At 45.7% G+C, this 18,559-nt stretch overlaps 1 protein-coding gene across 1 annotated transcript in view; it reads right to left on the bottom strand.

Annotated features, from left to right (window-relative positions):
• ADGRE1 (adhesion G protein-coupled receptor E1) overlaps window positions 1–18,559 on the bottom strand; it is a 73,135-nt gene that overhangs the window by 12,673 nt on the left and 41,903 nt on the right. The window contains exons 9-13 of the mRNA XM_033925104.1: window positions 16,536–16,735; window positions 11,330–11,500; window positions 9,954–10,148; window positions 9,595–9,830; window positions 9,258–9,366 (exon numbers count right to left, since the gene is read on the bottom strand). Coding sequence (XP_033780995.1) covers window positions 9,258–9,366; window positions 9,595–9,830; window positions 9,954–10,148; window positions 11,330–11,500; window positions 16,536–16,735 — 911 coding nt within the window. The remainder of the gene's footprint in view (window positions 1–9,257; window positions 9,367–9,594; window positions 9,831–9,953; window positions 10,149–11,329; window positions 11,501–16,535; window positions 16,736–18,559) is intronic.

Genomic DNA, 18,559 nt, shown 5'->3' with positions numbered 1-18,559 from the left:
TATTGTGCAATTCAACTGTTGTTTAAAAATGTTTTCAATTTTCAGCTTAAATGTAATAGGTGTACTTAGCTTGTTTATACAGCTGTTATCAGCCAACGACTAGGAGTTTAACCCGACATGTTTCGCACCAACAGGCGCTGTGTCAAGGGTCTCCCGAGATCGTGCGTGTCATCCGACTCGAGTGGTATCCAGGGTATCTCTACCGGTGTCCTGCATTATTATATGATGTATTGATATTGGTCCCGGTAAAATAATAGTTATTAAAATAGCCATACTTTTTTGACTGCGATATGTGTTGGCACGGTTTGCAGCTTGGTTCATTGCAGGGTTGTGTGCCATTCTCTTCTTTCTTCTTTGGTTTTCACTAGTTGGTTGTCAGAAGCTGGAGCTGGGAATCTCTGTTTGAGGGGCCAGTTCCCAGAACTTAATGATGGCGATAGAGCCGCATAGCACCAGACTAGCCCCAGCGTTAACCTGCGCAAAGATGTTCAGAGGGCTCCAGCCCAGGAAACGTGTGGATGTTGATGAAGTCATTTGCAATTCCTTCCCAATGCTCAGAGAACAGCACACAAACTCTGCCCTTACCGCTGGAGCTGGTGTTGGGGGTGTTTTTCCATAATGTTCTGGGTAAAATCTGCTGGGTTTCATTGGTTTTGGAAGTGGAAGGAAGCCTGCACATTCCTCTAAGCTCCAGTGTTGAGAAATAAAATCTGTGCAAGTCTGAGCACACCCGAAAGTGAAAACGGTCATTGGCGCCTGTTTTCTGCACTTAAATATGTTTTTCAAGTGAAAAAAAACATTGAAAGGCTTCAATTTAAAGGTGCGGAAGAATGCCACTGATGTGTGCTTCATTTCCAGGTTTGTCTGGGCAAAGGGTTGCCATATGGCTCCGAAAAAAGGAGGACGGATTGAGAAATCTGTCCTTTATATGGTAACTTTATCTGAGTATGCACACAAGAGTTGCACTTACCGTGAATCCTCTTGTGTACATGCACCAGATACGTTCCTCTCCCTTACTTTCGGTCATACAGCACACATATAATTTGCATGTCATTAGTGTTCAGCATTGGGGAGCTATTTTTCTGTGCTATTTATGAAGTAGGGATCAAACACTGCTTGCTATAGCACCGAGTGAGAATCGGCCCCTCCTGGAGTAATGGCTGAAGATCTTTTATGATTCTTCTCAGTCTTTCCAGCTCTGTAAGGGACACTACCTCTTTTTTCTTTTCCCTGGGTGTTTTGGATGTGTTACTTATGTTTGAAGGATTCAGTAAGGATTTTGAGGTGTTTGTCTCTTGGGTCAGAGTAGATGAAGTGGTATTGTGTGACTTGGCTGTGTATAATGGATTTTTGGGGGGATGTGAAAGGTGGAAGCTGGAGTTGTGGAGGTAGCTGCAACTTTCGGTTGATTTCCTATACATAGTTTGTATGTAGCTGTTGTTCAGAGAGACTATGGTGTCTAGAAAGCAGGTGCACAGCCAGACACTCAATTTTGGGTGGGCCCAGGTGCCCCACAGGTAGTCCAGTCTCTTCCTCTCCTGCCAACCCAGAGGCAATCTGCTATCTCAACTCCCTCCCCCTCCCCAACGCTTACCTTTTAAAGACCAGATCTTCACACGCAGCAAAGAGCACAACAGATACACACTACTCACACTGGCCCCACAGCCTTCCTTCTGATGTGCTCTGCCTACGCGGAAACAGGAAGTTACATCAGAAGGAAGGCTGAGGGGATGGTGTGAGCAGTGTGTACTGTATCCGTCATTCTGTTCACTGCTGGTGAAGATCTGCTCTTTAAATGTTACACAGGAGGGAGAGGTGGTGGGAGTCTTCAGCCGGCAGGGCTTGGGAATACTCATCAGTCACATCGTAGAAAAGTTGCTACTGGGTGGGCCTGAGCCCACCAGGGCCCACCCATGACTACGCCACTGCCAGAAAATTGAGTCTCTTCTCCTTCAGTCCAAATCATTAAAAAGTCAAACAATTTTACAATTTTCAATACATACCATCCTTCAATCAACTTAAAAATTGACTATTCCACAGTCAAAGTGATCAATATACCAGTAATATTTTAGGGGTTTAGTCTGAAGGGGACAGAGGCTGGGAGAGACAGTTCTGCCAGGAAAAGGTTTGCATATTGTGGTGCCATGCCCATGATTTCCAGATAGGTATCATTATTTAAACAGACATAGTTGTGAGTTAGAATACATTTGATTCATTTTGTAATAGTTTTGGGTGGCCCAAGGGGAATGTTGCTGGTAAAAATGTAACCTTCTCAAAACATGCCTCTAAAAGTCTGAATATGTTCTACCTGAGGTAGATAAGATATGGTTACAATTTGAAGTAGTTTGGGACAAATTTAGAGGTCGCTCATGGTCCTACAATATCCTCCTAATGTGGCTGGCTTTTCGTAACAATGTAGCCATGTGGTCAGAAACTGTTACTTCCTTAATAGTGATGGGATACTAAATAGCTCTTCTTTGTTATTGACAACTTGGTGTGATAAATAAGCCGTTGAAAACTGAGTTGATGCCATTTCCGAGGGCTGAAGTATGGCTGCTAGGGAAGGCCCCGATGAACCGTCCCGTTCATATCTTCCAACCAACGGGAATGTTCTTCGAGTGATGACGGTCGTACACCCTGACAAAAAGGCAGCTCATCTGGCCGTGTTCAAGGGCTTGGAAATTTAGCAGCGGCAAATAACAAGGAGAACTTATGTCTTTGGTGTTCTTGACGCAAATGGCCAAGAAGAGGCTCAATTTCTGGTTAAAAATCTGCAAACTACCAGTATTTGAAGCAGTCGGCATCGTCCGTGACTCTGCTGAAAGAGGTGATATGATCCATCTCTCCAATCTGCTCAGGGCTGGGTCTGAATGGATGAGACCTGAAGGATTTACTGCCCTGTGAAAAGCTGGCAACCTACTGGGATCCCACCAATCTTTTCCTCTGAATGCATTCAACAGAAACCAGACATGAGACACTGGCTCTGTACTGGGGGGGAAAGAAAGACAGACACTGGAGAAGATCAAGGACTTCACCTTAGTTGTAACACCTGACAGGATTAAAGTAGATTATGGAAAACTTCTTATTCTACTAGGATTTGAGCTGAAAAGGATAAATATAAGTTCCGAAAAGCTCTTGGTGTGAAAACCTGGCTGGCTCAAGGGTTGAGTGCTGGGTTAGTAACTGGAAGCTGAGGGTTCAACTCTCAGCTAGGGAAGAGTGCAGATTGGTTGGAAGAGAGGACTGCAGCAGTGAGAGGACTGCAGCAGTGGAAAGGGAGGTGGGCTAGGTAGAGGAGGAGAGAGGGTGGATGAGGAGCAGAAAAGAGTGAACCTAGTTTTTCCAAAAAATCAAATATACTCCTTTTCAAAAAAAAAAGCATAACCCTTTTTTTTTCTTTCCTCCAATCCACCATCTCTCTCCCACTACGCAGCCTTTTCTCTTCCACTCCTCTCTGCAGATCCCATCTGCACTCTTCTCTGCAGATCGCATCTGCACTCTGCCCTAGCTGAGGGTTGAACCCTCAGCCTCCAGTTACTAACCCAGCACTCAACCCTTGAGCCAGCCAGGCTTTCACACTAAGAACTGTTCGGAACTTATATTTATCCTTTTCTGAGCTCAAATCCTAGTAGTTGAGGCAAGAAAACATTTAAGTCCTACTCCTTAGCTGAGACTTGAACCCTCAGCCTCCAGTTACTAACCCATCACTCAACCCTTGAGCCAGCCAAGTTTTCACAGCAAGAATTTTTCGGAACTTATATTTATCCTTTTCTGAGCTCAAATCCTTGTAGTTGACACAAAAAACTTTGCCCCTACTCCTTAGTTGAGGCTTTCCTCTAATCCACACTGGACTGACAAAGGGTGGCTCACTTTTTCTCCCCCTTATAACTTTCAGGCCTTGATTTGGATTTAAAATTTAAACAGCCAGTCATGGGAGTTGAACCCAGGACTCTTTGGTGCAAGGTAACAAACTTTTCCTCTAGTCCACCACTGAACTAATGAAGGTTGGCCCACTTTTTCTCCCTCTTATACTTCTCCTTCCTTGATTTGGATTTAAAATTCAAAAAGCTGGTCATGGGAGTTGAACCCAGGACTCTTTGGTGCAAGGTAACAAACTTTTCCTCTAGTCCACCACTGAACTAATGAAGGTGGGTTCACTTTTTCACCCCTTTATAACTTTCATGCCTTGATTTGGATTTAAAATTCAAAAAGCTGGTCAGGGGAGTTGAACCCAGGACTCTTTGGTTAAAGGTAACAAACTTTTCCTCTAGTCCACCAATGAACTAATGAAAATATGTTCACTTTTTCTCCCCCTTATACTTCTCCTTCCTGGATTTTGGTTTAAAACTGAAAACAACTCATCAAGCAAGGGATTTGATCCCATGACCAGAAGCTGCTCATTTTCTCCTTCTTATACCTCTCATACCTTGATTTGGATTTAAAACTCAATCAGCTGATCAAGCAGGGGATTTGAACTCATGAGGTTTAGGACCCCAGGCAGGAGCACAACCACCAGGCCACACATTACTCCATATTACTGCTATTCATTTTTGTCTCTCTTATACCTCTTATTCTCTGATTTGGCTTTAAAATTAAGTTGATTGATCAAGTAGGGGATTTTAACCCATGACAATTGGGTAATAAGGCAGATACAGGTCCAGCAGGCCACAAATAATTTCACACTCAAGTGTTTTCTTTTTTCCCCTCTTATACCTTTCAATTCCATAATTTGGTTTTAAAATTCAATCAGTAGCTCTAGCCTGGGAGTTGAACTGATGACATTTGGGACCCAAAGCAAGGGCACCTCCACTAGGCCACAAGCTACTCTGTTAACATGGCTTATTTTTCTCCCTCTTATACCTCTTGTTCCCTGATTTGGCTTTACAATAACTGGAAAGCCCTGAGCTATGAGAGAATTTGAACCTACAGCCTCTTATTATACAAGCAAGACCATCTCAGAGGCCACCACTGACCCAGCAGGGCCAAGGCTCCTCTTTTCTCCCCCTTATATCCCTCACTGTTGATTTGATTTTAAAATGCAAATATACCAAGCAGGGAATTTAAACCCAGGATGCTCTGAAGTAAAGACAGAGGAACATCCCACTGATCCGACAATGGCTGCCTTTATTTTTATGGTCAATAGAAGGATTTGAACCCACAACCTATTGTTATAAAGCAGCATCACCTCCTGTTTATCTTTTCCTGTTGTTTTTTCTCCCTCTTATACTCTCATGCCGATTTGGATTTAAGATGCAGTCAACTGATCAAGGAGGGGATTTGAACCCCTGATCATTGAATAATGAAGTAGGTCACATCCACCAGGCCACAATTACCTCCCCAGTGCCTTCATTTTCCTTCTCTGTACCTCTCATTCCCTGATCTATCCTGGTGCATTATGAGACCTGAAGCACTGGGTAAGGTCAGGAACTACAAATCCCAGACTGCCTTGAGACATAAATTCAACAAGTCTTCCTGGTAACTTGACAGCTTTAAAGGGAGGAAGTGGGACATGCATTGTCTCTACTTTATCCTGAGCCTAAGATTCCAGCTCCTCCACCTTCCTGCAGCTGAAATCTTCCATCTGTTCAGGATCTGGGACTCCAGCTAATAAGTTTGACTGGACAGCAGAGCTCTGAAGACTTGGAGCAAGTTCAGGAATGGAGTAGAGATCATGAGGGGGAACAATAAAGAGACTTTTCCATTATAGCCTCCTCTTCCAGAATTTGTCCAGTCCCAGGGGGTGGAATATAAGCTCAGGAGGTTAGGAGACTTTCCCTTAATCCCTCTAGCAAGGCAGTCTCCCCTATACTCTCTAACCTGAGGAGGTTTAGGACTGTCTCCTTCATACCCTCTGCTATGTCCTTTGGTGATTTCCTGGCTCAGTCTGTGCCTCTGGTTTTGGTGCAGGTTCCCTGATTTTCTCAGGATCTGTCCATTGCTAGTCACCTAAAAACTACCATTTAGACATTTACCATACCAGGTTTAGGGAGCTGAGGTTGGGCTTTTTAAGACTGGGGTGGGGGAACCAACTCTCTGCACTTCTTGTTTTACATGTGGCTGTTGCCTCCATTAAAACAGACACTTGAATCAATTCCTTTTTGCTGTAGAGCACAGTCCAAGAGAAAATTCAGAGCCAGCATTGAATCCTCAGGTGGCTCAGCAGAGCTTGACAGTGACCTCTCTTTAGAGAGCACCCTGGGTTCAAGTCTCTCAAGGGATGGCCTGCTGTTGACTGTTTTCCAGCTGGGTCCAGGAAAGTGAGATACAAGGGGGAGAAAAATGAGGTACTTTCACTATTTGAGTGGTGGCTCAGAGGGAATTGGACCTGATACCTTTTAGAGAAGGCCTCGTTTTGAATCCCACACTTGCACCTGTTTTATAGTTGAGTCCAAGAAGGAAAGATAAAGAGACAAAAAAAAGCTCTTCCTATCTGGCTGACTGGTGGTTTGGCAGCTAAGGTGCTTTGATCAAATCTGGGAGGTTGTGGGTTCTAGTCTAGCTTAGCCAGAGCAGGGAAGTGGTGTGGGTGGATGGGGTTAGGGGTCAGATAGACCTGCATACTGAGTATATTTGGTAAAAACTCAATAACTGCGGATGAGCCACCACCAGCCAGGGTTATGCTGCTTTTTCCTATGAAAAATGGCCCAAATTTCACTAAAACTACCTGCTTCTCTTCAAGTGGAGACAGTGGGAGTTGAACCCACACCTCTTCTGTTACTAACCCAGCACCCAACCGCTGGACCAACAAGGCTTTCACACTAGGACATTTTCGGAACTTCCCCTTGTCCTCTTCTGGGCTTAAGAGCTCTGCAGAATAGAGAAGATTAAGTAGAGAAAGGCCAATTCTCAGGAGCTGCTGGTGGCTCAGAGAATAAATGCCCCTACTTAACATGCAAGTAATCAGGGGTTCAAATCCTACCTCTCACTTTAAAGACTATATTAAGTTGCTCTCTTATAATGAATGACATTTTATAACAAATAAATGTTTTCTATATTAATTGTTTCAGTAAACTATAACTCTAATCATTTTAATCTTGTCTATAGTGCTACTAGATATATGCAGCACTGTACATTAAACATTCAAGAGACAGTCCCTGCTCAATAGAGCTTATAATCTAATCAAGCAGACAAGTAGGGGATTAGTGAGTTTCACAAAGAGGGAATGATAAAACAGGCCTAGGTGCTTTACAAGCAAGTGGTAGTTAGGAGTTAGAAGCAACCTCAAAAAAAGGGGTGTTATGACTAAGGTGAAGCCCTACTAGAAAAGCCCCTGATCTTCTCCAGTGTTGTGCCAGAGTCTCAGTCTGATTTCTATTCTGTGAATTCAGAGGAAGGGGCCCTGTTCAGAGCCAGGTTTTCTTGGGGACAAAGGAATCACAGCCTAGAGAGGTTCCTATTTTCTGCAGGACTGACCCTTCAATGAGATCAATGAAGGGCTGACTGTGCTGAGATTCTTTCAGACAGAGCCCTGAGCAGACAGGAGATCTCAGCTGCAGCTAGTCACTGGGTGTGCAGAAAAGACGGATTATATCATGTTCCTGTGACCACAGGACAGAAGGGAGAGGAAATAGAGAATGCAAAGGGAGCACTTAGGCGCACCAACTTAAGCCTGCCATAAGAGGGCACACTTACATATGGGTGCACCAATGGCAAATTTACACTTGGGGAGTCTGGAGCCAACTGATAGAGTGCCAGTGCAAGGGGTGTTCACAAGGGGGTGGGCAATGTTTTCCCATATAGGTATCTGTATGTTTTTTATTTTTACGTTTGCTTGTATAGCTTGCCATGGGGCAGTGAAAAGCCTTGCTCCCAAGCCTGCAGTTTCCGTGTCATTCTCTACTGCCTTTGACGCACACTTTGCAAGCCCCAGATGTTAGCCATGATGGAAGGGCTCGTTGCTTGGACCTGTGCTCTTCAACATCTTTAGAAACGATCTGGACATAGGAACGACATAGAAACATAGAAATAGACGGCAGATAAGGGCCACGGCCCATCTAGTCTGCCCACCCCAATGACCCTCCCCTACCTTTCTCTGTGAATAGATCCTACGTATCTATCCCATTTGGCCTTAAAATCAGGCACGCTGCTGGCCTCAATAACCTGAAGTGGAAGACTATTCCAGCGATCAACCACCCTTTCAGTGAAGAAGAACTTCCTAGTGTCACCGTGCAGTTTCCCGCCCCTGATTTTCCACGGATGCCCCCTTGTTGCCGCGGGACCCTTGAAAAAGAAGATATCTTCTTCCACCTCAATGCGGCCCGTGAGATACTTGAATGTCTCGATCATGTCACCCCTCTCTCTGCGTTCCTCAAGTGAGTACAGCTGCAACTTATCCAGCCGTTCCTCGTATGGGAGATCCTTGAGTCCCGAAACCATCCGGGTGGCCATTCTCTGGACCGACTCCAGTCTCAGCACATCCTTACGGTAATGCGGCCTCCAGAATTGCATACAGTATTCCAGGTGGGGCCTCACCATGGATCTATACAATGGCATAATGACTTCAGGCTTACGGCTGACGAAACTCCTGCGTATGCAACCTATGATTTGCATTGCTTTGGAGGAAGCTTGCTCCACTTGATTGGCAGTCTTCATGTTCTCACTGACGATCACCCCTAAGTCTCGTTCTGCTTCAGTTCTTGTTAGGATCTCGCCATGAAGGGTGTAAGTCTTGCATGGATTATGGCTGCCCAGGTGCATGACTTTGCATTTTTTGGCATTGAAGCTGAGTTGCCAGGACCTAGACCAGCGCTCCAGTAGGAGTAGGTCGTGCATCATGTTGTCGGACATTGAATTTATGTCTGTTGTGCTTTTGCCCACTACAAGCTGTTCTATACAGTAATGTATAATTGCATTAGCGTGTAACGAAGGGGACGTACAAGTGGGTGGTGCACAGGAGGGGCATGGCCGTGTCGCTAAGTCATATAACTTATAGAATAGGTTTCACACAGGTCAAGGAACACTGAAGTGCAAACATGCCTGCCATTGGCCTGGAGTAACAGGTCATGCATAATTCTAGTTGCATTAGTGTTGGCATATGATAATATTACAATACGATATGTTGGTGCATAGAGGCTGTGATGGAACTGGTACATCTACCTTGAGACTCCCAGATAGAGAATGATCTCCTGTATGTTTTATTTATTTGGGAATTTAACACCAAGAAAAGAGTGTGAGAAGAGAGAAAGGCTAAGGAAAAGTACATGGTTTAGTAAAAATTCATATCCCGCCCCTCCCGAACACATAATAGAGTAGTTTACCTTCAAGAGGAGGAAGGCAACGAAGACCAAATCTAGACCTACCGAGATGAAGAGACAAACAGGGCCCATGAAACTCCAAATCAGATTTGATTTTGTACTGAGCCAGCAACTGCAGACAGCAAAAAGACAACCAGTTAATGCAAAACACATTGTTATATTAAAGCAGCCATGCAGACCATCTCTGCGGTGCTGCAAGAGAAGGGTACAACATTCAGCTGTGCACATCGCGTGGTATGTTGATATAAAGGCCTCATTTGTGTCCATGTTGCAGTCTAGGGTGGCAGAAAGTGCATTTCTTTGAGCCTCACTCTTTCCATATAGGAGGTTTGTCACTTACCTCGTCTTTGTCCCGTAGCCACTGGGGTTAACTGCTGCAGAAATGGCCACAATCAGCAGCGGGAATCCATAGCCAAAGAGAGACAGGTACAGCGTCTTAATGTTACGCGTGTTGAAATAGTTCACCACCTTTAGATTTCTGACCGTGAGGAAAAGCAACAGCGCTTCCAGAAACATCCAAGAGAAAGCAGCCAGGAAGAAGTAATGCAGGAATCCTGCAATGATAGCGCATAGGATCTGGGGTGCGGGAGAAGGCGAAGGAGCAGAAAGACATGACACAAAAAGGTCAGTGATTAAATCCTGTGATCTAGAGTTGGAGAAAATTCAGAAAAATCAGCTTTTGAGGCTCCTAGAGGTTACCTTAATGTTGGTCCGGTGTATTCCCACAAGGAAAAGAAGCTGACCCATGAACAGACAGAGACTGAGCTGGAGGTGGTTGGAGGTGTTTGCGTTACGGATAGGGTGGCATAAGACGAAAGTGAGGATTGCCAGGCCCAGGCATACCAAGGAGAATGCTATCCCAACGCAGGTGATGATCCACAAGATAGGAGCGTCCTGCATGGAACATGGATGCATGAGTTCCCATCTCCATTGCATTATATACAGGGCTGGCTTAATCATTAGGTAAACGACAGAATCACTTAGGGTTGCACTGCCGGAAGGGGGTGGCAAAGCAAAAGAAATCCTGCAGCCTTACAAACTCAAGAGAGCTACAAACCTCTGTTTCTCACTGTTTGATATTTTAAAGTATGATATCTAGGCAGTGGAGTAGCAAAGGTGAATGGCAACCTTCCCACGCTCCTTCCTGAACCCTCCCCCCCCCTTTAATTTTCACGGCGTGAACAGCAATTTGGACTTGCTGCCCACGTCGTGTCGGCTCTCCCTCTGACCACTTTCTAGGCTCTGCTCGTGCCAGGAAAATTAAAGAGGTACAAGGAAAGGGGCACACATGCACGGCAGGGGGCAGTGAGGACGACGGATGCCAGTGCCCCTGCTTGGGGCAGACACCCTCCCCCCCACCCTCCCCAGTACCACGCCACTGTGTCCAGGAACATTGCCTGGAGGGATGATTTTGAGGTGATCATGATTTGAATTTAACTAGCTCTAGGACAGGGGTGGGCAACTCCAGTCCTCGAGGACCGGAATCCAGTCGGGTTTTCAGGATTTCCCCAATGAATATGCATTGAAAGCAGTGCATGCAAATAGATCTCATGCAGATTCATTGGGGAAATCCTGAAAACCCGACTGGATTCCGGCCCTCGAGGACCAGAGTTGCCCACCCCTGCTCTAGGAGCTGGAAAAGTCATTTTGGGGGTGTATGAGTGTGTCCCTATAATTTTCCACTCAGTCTGTTCTTGCCGACACCATAGTGGCAGGAAGAGCAAAGTACACATTAGAGAATGACACAGTGACAAAATTCATCACCGTCCCTGTCCCCGCGGATAACCGCGGGAAATAATCCCATGTCATTTTCTAGTGTCTATTTCAACCTCAGTCCTTCTACACCAGCATTCTTCAAAGCAAAGATTGCGGGTCAGTGGTTGTGGCCATTCATACTCTGATTCTTCCCTCTCTCCTTAAAGAATGACATGAAGATGGTTTCCCGCGGTTATCCGCGGGGACGGGAACGGTGATGAATTTTGTCACCGTGTCATTCTCTAGTACACATCAACCAGTTATTTCTGCTCTTCTCTCGCAATACAGTTTCACTTGTCACACATTAGCACATCAGGTACCTCTGAGTCTTCGATAGCCATGAGAACAGCAAAGCTGGACAGGTGATCACAGCTGCATTCTGTGTACGTCAGGTTAGAATGAAGAGATGCACATCCGTGTCCAGACCAGCTGCCGTTTCTTCTGCCGCCATCCCAGAAGACACAAATTGCTTTGCTAGTGACACCCTTTTCCTAGAAAAAGCAGCAGAATCGGTAGGAAAATAAAATCCAGGGAAGCCCAAGCGAGAGACCTGGATGCTATTCACAGCTCCACTCTTCGGGCTGAGAATGGGAAAGTCGCTGTATTCCGTTCTGTTTTGACTGCCCTTGGCCGCACTTCATGGGGGAATTTTAGACAATTTGGTTTTGCAATTAAACCCTGTTTTAAGGCAATTACCTCGTGGGTTCCACGTGCGGAGAATGTTCGCATACTTTTACCTGACCCGAGTGCGGCAATTTTAGCAAAGAGGTTTGGCTGGAGTTGCAAAGTAAAGCAGGTATATATTTTACAATAGGTGAACACACATTTACACCAATTCCAGAGCAGATTGGCATGTCCATGAGGGCTAAAAGCCAATTATCTGCTAATAATAATAAACTTTTAATGATTTTAACAGGAGTTGCCATTCAGCAAATAACATATAACTGGAAAGATTGCACAAGATTAAATTATTGTTTTGGTGGAACTCGGTGCATCACATGTATAGGATGGAAAGAGCACTTGCAGTTCAAAATGGATATTTTAATAAATTTAAGGATGTGTGTGGGCCATTAATAAGATATTATAATGAACTAGTCGTTAAGCCCGTTACATTAACGGGTGCTAGAATTTATGTCTGTCTGTATTTTTCTTTCTGTCTCTTTCCTCACTCCATTTCCCTGTGTAGTGCTGTCTCTGCTTTCTTCCTCAGTCTGCACTCTCAAGCTGTAACATTACTGCTTAGCTTTTTCTCCCTGCAAGCATCTCTGCTCTAGCCCCCTGTCCTTCTGTGACTGTCTGTGTGTCTCTCTCTACTTGTGCACTGTTTGTTTGTTTTTTTCAATCTCTCTTTAGCTCCTGATCCCCTCTCACTGACCCTTGCCGACTGCATGTAATTCCGGTTAGGTTTCCATGGCAACCCTGCTCGCGGGTCTGTTCGGTAGGGCCGTTTTTTCGGGTCTGCCGGCGCCGGGTGGGGAAGAGTCCTGGCTCCTTTTTTGGTTTGGGCGCGTGCAGAGGGGCTCAACAGCGCACAACCACCTTTCCTTCCCTCCCTCCATCAGGTGCAGTGCAGCTCCACCAATGTTAAAAGCAGCCGCATCGAAATCAGAGGCCTGCCACTGCCGTAGCACGTTCCCCTCTGCCTTGGTCCCGCCCCTTCTCTGACATATGGGACCGCGGCAGAGGGAACGTGTTACGGTGGCGGCAGGACTCCAATTTCAAAGCAGCTGCTTTTAACATAGGCGTAGCTGAACTGTACCTGATGGAGGAAGGGAAGGAACGGTGGGGCAAATTTCGTCAACGGCAGTCCTTGTGCGGTTCGAGAGAGGGGGGGGGTGGAGTCTGCGACTTGCAGCTTCGCGTGCCTCCCACCCCCCCTTCCCTCCGGCTTCGCCGCTGATAGTCTCCACCTGCATTGCCCCTGGCGCAGCACTCACCGGCCCGTCGGGCGGGGAACGGAGGAACAGGTTCAGGGCTGCCAGGGGGGGAGGAGTGAGTCCGGCTGAGACTGGCAGGAAGAGGAAGGTGGAGCAGGTGAGCCGGCACCGAAAAAAACTTTAAAGAGCCAGCCAGACCGTGAGTGCGAGCTGTTGTAAGTTTGCATGTGCACTCTTGCCGGCCATGGACATACGGATCACGGAAGCACGCGGATTAGAGTGCGCATGCGCCGCCTACGGTTTTATTATATAGATAATCAGCATGTTTCCCTACTTACTTAATATATATTGTTTAGTGGGTGGGGGGTGGGTTTTGTGGTTTTCATTATCAAATTATAAAACAAATGATCTAAATTATTATATGATATATATTATATTTGAATATAATTTTTGGGAGGGTGGGGTGGTTTATAATCTTTTTCTTGAGAAAATGTAGAGCTTCAAGTGATGTTGTATATTAAATGATAATTTTATTGTACACTTGTTGAAAGATTTAAAATGAATAAAGATTTATTAAAAAAAAAAAAAGAACTGGACGAATCCAAAATAAAGTGAGTTTAAAATGTGCACCCAAAATAGGCATCTGCTTAGGCTTCCACCTTCACTGCCCTATCTCTTGCCATGTTGCTTCACCCTCTATCACATTTCTTAGACTAGTATCAGTTCCTCCTGGATGTATTAACAAGATGACTTGATATCAAATTACCCTCTTTTATATGCACGCCCAGCTCTTTCTCTATCACTGGGGGTAGCAGAAAGAAGTCAGCACTGCGTACACCTCAGAGTCCTGACAAATAATAAGCCCCCATTAATGGCTTTAAGATCCCTTCCCAGAGAGCTTGCATCTGACTTGGACACACAGGTAAATGTTCAAAGACATAATTGAAATCCGTATGGTACAGTGGGAAATAATGTGGGTGGATTTGCTGAATCTGCAGTAGCAGATTTTCAGTTACCCATAAGAACTTAAGAAAAGCCTTACTGGGTCAGACCAATGGTCCATCAAGCCTAGTACACTTCTCCCTCCGTATTTGCGGTTTCGACACTCGCGGTTTCACCTATTCGCAATTTTTGTCAGCTGGCTCTGCCCCCCAAAATTGTCATTCTGCTTCCATGCTTTCTCCTACAAAATCGAAGTTTCAAAACTTTCCCCCTGAAAATCGCTGGTTCACAGCATGCACAGAGAAAAACGCTGCTTCCAAGCATCCATAGAGAGAAATGCTGCTTCCCAGCATCCATAGAGAAAAACGCTGCTTCCCAGCATCCATAGAGAAAAACGCTGCTTCCCAGCATCCATAGAGAGAAATGCTGCTTCCCAGCATCCATAGAGAGAAACGCTGCTTCCCAGCATCCATAGAGAGAAATGCTGCTTCCCAGCATCCATAGAGAGAAACGCTGCTTCCCAGCATCCATAGAGAAAAACGCTGCTTCCCAGCATCCATAGAGAGAAACGCTGCTTCCCAGCATCCATAGAGAAAAACGCTGCTTCCCAGCATCCATAGAGAGAAACGCTGCTTCCCAGCATCCATAGAGAAAAACGCTGCTTCCCAGCATCCATAGAGAGAAACGCTGCTTCCCAGCATCCATAGAGAAAAACGCTGCTTCCCAGCATCCATAGAGAAAAACGCTGCTTCCCAGCATCCATAGAGAGAAATGCTGCTTCCCAGCATCCATAGAGAAAAACGCTGCTTCCCAGCATCCATAGAGAAAAACGCTGCTTCCCAGCATCCATAGAGAAAAACGCTGCTTCCCAGCATCCATAGAGAAAAACGCTGCTTCCCAGCATCCATAGAGAAAAACGCTGCTTCCCAGCATCCATAGAGAGAAATGCTGCTTCCCAGCATCCATAGAGAAAAACGCTGCTTCCCAGCATCCATAGAGAAAAACGCTGCTTCCCAGCATCCATAGAGAAAAACGCTGCTTCCCAGCATCCATAGAGAGAAACGCTGCTTCCCAGCATCCATAGAGAGAAACGCTGCTTCCCAGCATCCATAGAGAAAAACGCTGCTTCCCAGCATCCATAGAGAAAAACGCTGCTTCCCAGCATCCATAGAGAGAAATGCTGCTTCCCAGCATCCATAGAGAAAAACGCTGCTTCCCAGCATCCATAGAGAAAAACGCTGCTTCCCAGCATCCATAGAGAGAAATGCTGCTTCCCAGCATCCATAGAGAGAAACGCTGCTTCCCAGCATCCATAGAGAAAAACGCTGCTTCCCAGCATCCATAGAGAGAAATGCTGCTTCCCAGCATCCATAGAGAGAAATGCTGCTTCCCAGCATGCATGGAGAAAATCGCTTGCCTGATTAAAGCTTTGTGAATCGCTGCTTGCCTGCCAAAAGCTGAAAAGTTATTCACGGTTTTAATAGCAAAACCACTGTCTCTTACAAAAAAAACGTGAATAACATATCCAAAAGTTATTTGCGGTTTTTCCATATTCGTGCCTATATCCAGAACGCATCCACTGCGAATATGGAGGGAGAAGTGTAGTCTGTTCTCACGGTGGCCAATCCAGGTCACCTGGCCAAAACCCAAGGAGTAGCAATATTCCAGGGCAAGGAGTGGCTTCCCCAATGTCTTTCTCAATAATAGACTATGGACTTTTCCTCCAGGAAATTGTCCAAACTTTTCTAAAACCAGCTACGCTATCCGCTCTTACCCCAACCTCTGGCATTATGTTCCAGAGCTTAACTATTCTCTGAGTGATTTTAACTGCATTAAAAAGGCATTGAAGAGTGGAGAAAGGGAATAAGATACTGCCTTTTTGTGGTTATATATTTAAGTTACTTATTTTGTACTCAGGACAATGAGGATTAAGTAACATGCCCAGGGTTAACAGGAGCAGTGCTGGGATTGGATCCCACAACCTCAGTGTGCTGAGGCAGTAGCTCTACCACTAGGTCACTTCTGTGCATTGACAGGTTTAAAAAAATCCATGCACGTAAAGGCATATCACTAATGCGCACACATCATTTAAAAGCTCATGTAAACCACTCGGAATTTACTCCCCCGTCATTAGCTTTCAATAAACAATAAATACTTGTGCATATAGAGCGAAGATTTAAACATGGTGCACACAGCTACCTTGTGGTTTGTCAGCTGGCTGGCTGGCTTTGTGCCAGCTAACACTGCCTAGAAGTTTACCTGGTGGAAACAGGACTGGAGATGGCTCTGTGAGCATCAAGGTTCTAAGTCCTAACCAATGAGCTAGTGCAGTGTCTCGCAAACTTTCCAGCCAGCGGCCCACTAAATTCAGTGCCCCGGACAGAAGGCACCCCGGAAGTGCTCCGACGTCGACATCAGCGAATGCTCGGAGGCCCATCGGTCCGCGACCCACTTCGATGGAGGGATCCATCATCTGGGAGGAGAGACATCCGCGCCACAAGAGGCACGTCCTGTAGGCTGTCAGCCAGCGTGGATGACTCTCCTTGCCAGTGTGTCGCGGCACACCTGAACTCTCAGGAGGCACACTGAGCTAGCTCCCTGTCACTTTCACGAGGATGCTCGTCTCCCCGATTTCTCACCCTGCTGCTTCACCCCTCTCCTGTCGCACTAGTTAAGAGTGGAAGCGGTTCTCTGCGGGTGCTCAAACCTGGATATGCTGGAGGGTAAAGTTGACAGGATATGTGAAATGAGTCTTCTGCACGCTGCTCGTCATCCCAGTCACTACTCGAGAATTTATCTGGATGCCTTGGAGCTTTGTCCCAGGTTCCGTGCTTTGAGCACTGAAGAAATTCCCAGTCAAGAATTTCTCCATGTCTGCATAAGAAACAAAAGCAACTCCGGCAGAACCTGAAAAATCAAAGGACACAAATAGAGAGATTTATGGCATGAAAATACTCTTATGTTTAGAAATTCTGCAACTCGTTACAAGGAACTTGGGCCAGTGGTGTCTCTTCACTTGCCTTTCTACTGACTGCCCATGTCTAGATAGAGATGAGCCAGGGTTGTGGTGTGCGGCCTGAATGTTCTGGGTGTTTGTGGTATGACTGGAATGATTGTGTGAGCTGTGTGGATGTGTGCTTGTGTGGTTGAATCGTTTGGGGATTCCTTAGCTGCTTCTGTTCTCTGTTACATTAAAATGGGCAACTCTGAATCACTTTTGCATCTTCTCTTGGGATACTGGTTTCTTTTGGAGGCTCTGTATTGATTATATTGTATATGTGATATCCTACTTGTACTTTGTACAGTACTTGAGGGAGTCCAGAGAAGAGCAACTAAGCTGATAAAGGGTATGGAAAATCTCTCATATACTGACAGACTAAAAAAGTTGGGGCTGTTCTCCCTGGAGAAGCGGAGACTTAGAGGAGACATGATAGAAACCTTCAAGATCCTGAAGGGCATAGAAAGAGTAGACAGGGACAGATTTTTCAGATTATGGGGAACCACAAGTACAAGGGGGCACTCGGAGAAATTGAAAGGGGACAGGTTTAGAACAAACGCTAGGAAGTTCTTTTTCACCCAGAGGGTGGTGGATACATGGAATGCGCTTCCGGAGGCTGTGGTAGGCAGGAGCACGTTACAGGGCTTCAAAGAAGGTTTGGATAGGTTCCTAGAGGACAAAGGAATTGAGGGGTACAGATAGGAGTAGAGGTAGGTTATAGGGATAGGAGTAGAGGTAGGTTATAGGGATAGGAGTAGAGGTAGGTTATAGGGATAGGAGTAGAGGTAGGTCATAGGGATAGGAGTAGAGGTAGGTCATAGGGATAGGAGTAGAGGTAGGTTATAGGGATAGGAGTAGAGGTAGGTTATAGGGATAGGAGTAGAGGTAGGTCATAGGGATAGGAGTAGAGGTAGGTTATAAGGATAGGAGTAGAGGTAGGTTATAGAAATAGTCAGGGACCACTGCTCAGGCAAAAGGCCTAATGGGCCGCCGCGGGAGCGGACCGCTGGGCGAGATGGACCTCTGGTCTGCCTCAGTGGAGGCAACTTCTTATGTTCTTATGTACTGTTCAGCGTATTTGGTCATAATTGCCTTAATAAACATGATATTACAAAAAAACAACAACAAGGAACTTGGTGCGTTTCATCATCTGCATTTCAGAAGACGTAAGGAAATGATCGCCAACACTAGCAGCAAGCTTTATTACAAACGTGTACGTAGGGGGTAGTTTTAAAATTAACACTTGGACAAATGCGCCACTAATGAGAGCTAGAGAAATATGGAAATCCGCCCTTTGAAATGGGATGAAATTAAGCTACAAACAAATGCTAGAAACGTGCAGATATGTCTGTAAAAAGGCTGAACAGAGAGGAGGGAGTGGAATAAGAGGGCTTACGGACAAGGGCAGCTGATACATATCAGATCCCTTTTGCAGAAGTAAGTCACAGTTGCATGCGAACCACAAATTTCAGTTTCAGTGTTTGAGAACCCCAACGTGACCATGAAGGGAGTTCCTCTGAAAGTGTCAACATGGGAGAGTTCCGAAGAAAAGGAAAAGACCTGCCTACATACACCATCAGGACACTCCCTCCAACTCCATTCCCATTTCTTACCAAACCTTTGGAAGAGCCTACCTCCTCATATCAAAGCCCTTAAAGGACTTCTTAACTTTATGTTCAAATGATTTTATCTCTACACGGCATCCTCCACGCTGGCAAACCGGGAAAATCCCT

The sequence above is a fragment of the Geotrypetes seraphini genome, chromosome 16 (genome assembly GCF_902459505.1).
Source record: "Geotrypetes seraphini chromosome 16, aGeoSer1.1, whole genome shotgun sequence".
Classification (NCBI taxonomy): Eukaryota; Metazoa; Chordata; class Amphibia; order Gymnophiona; family Dermophiidae; genus Geotrypetes; species Geotrypetes seraphini.
This window is presented reverse-complemented; position numbering and strand designations above follow the sequence as displayed.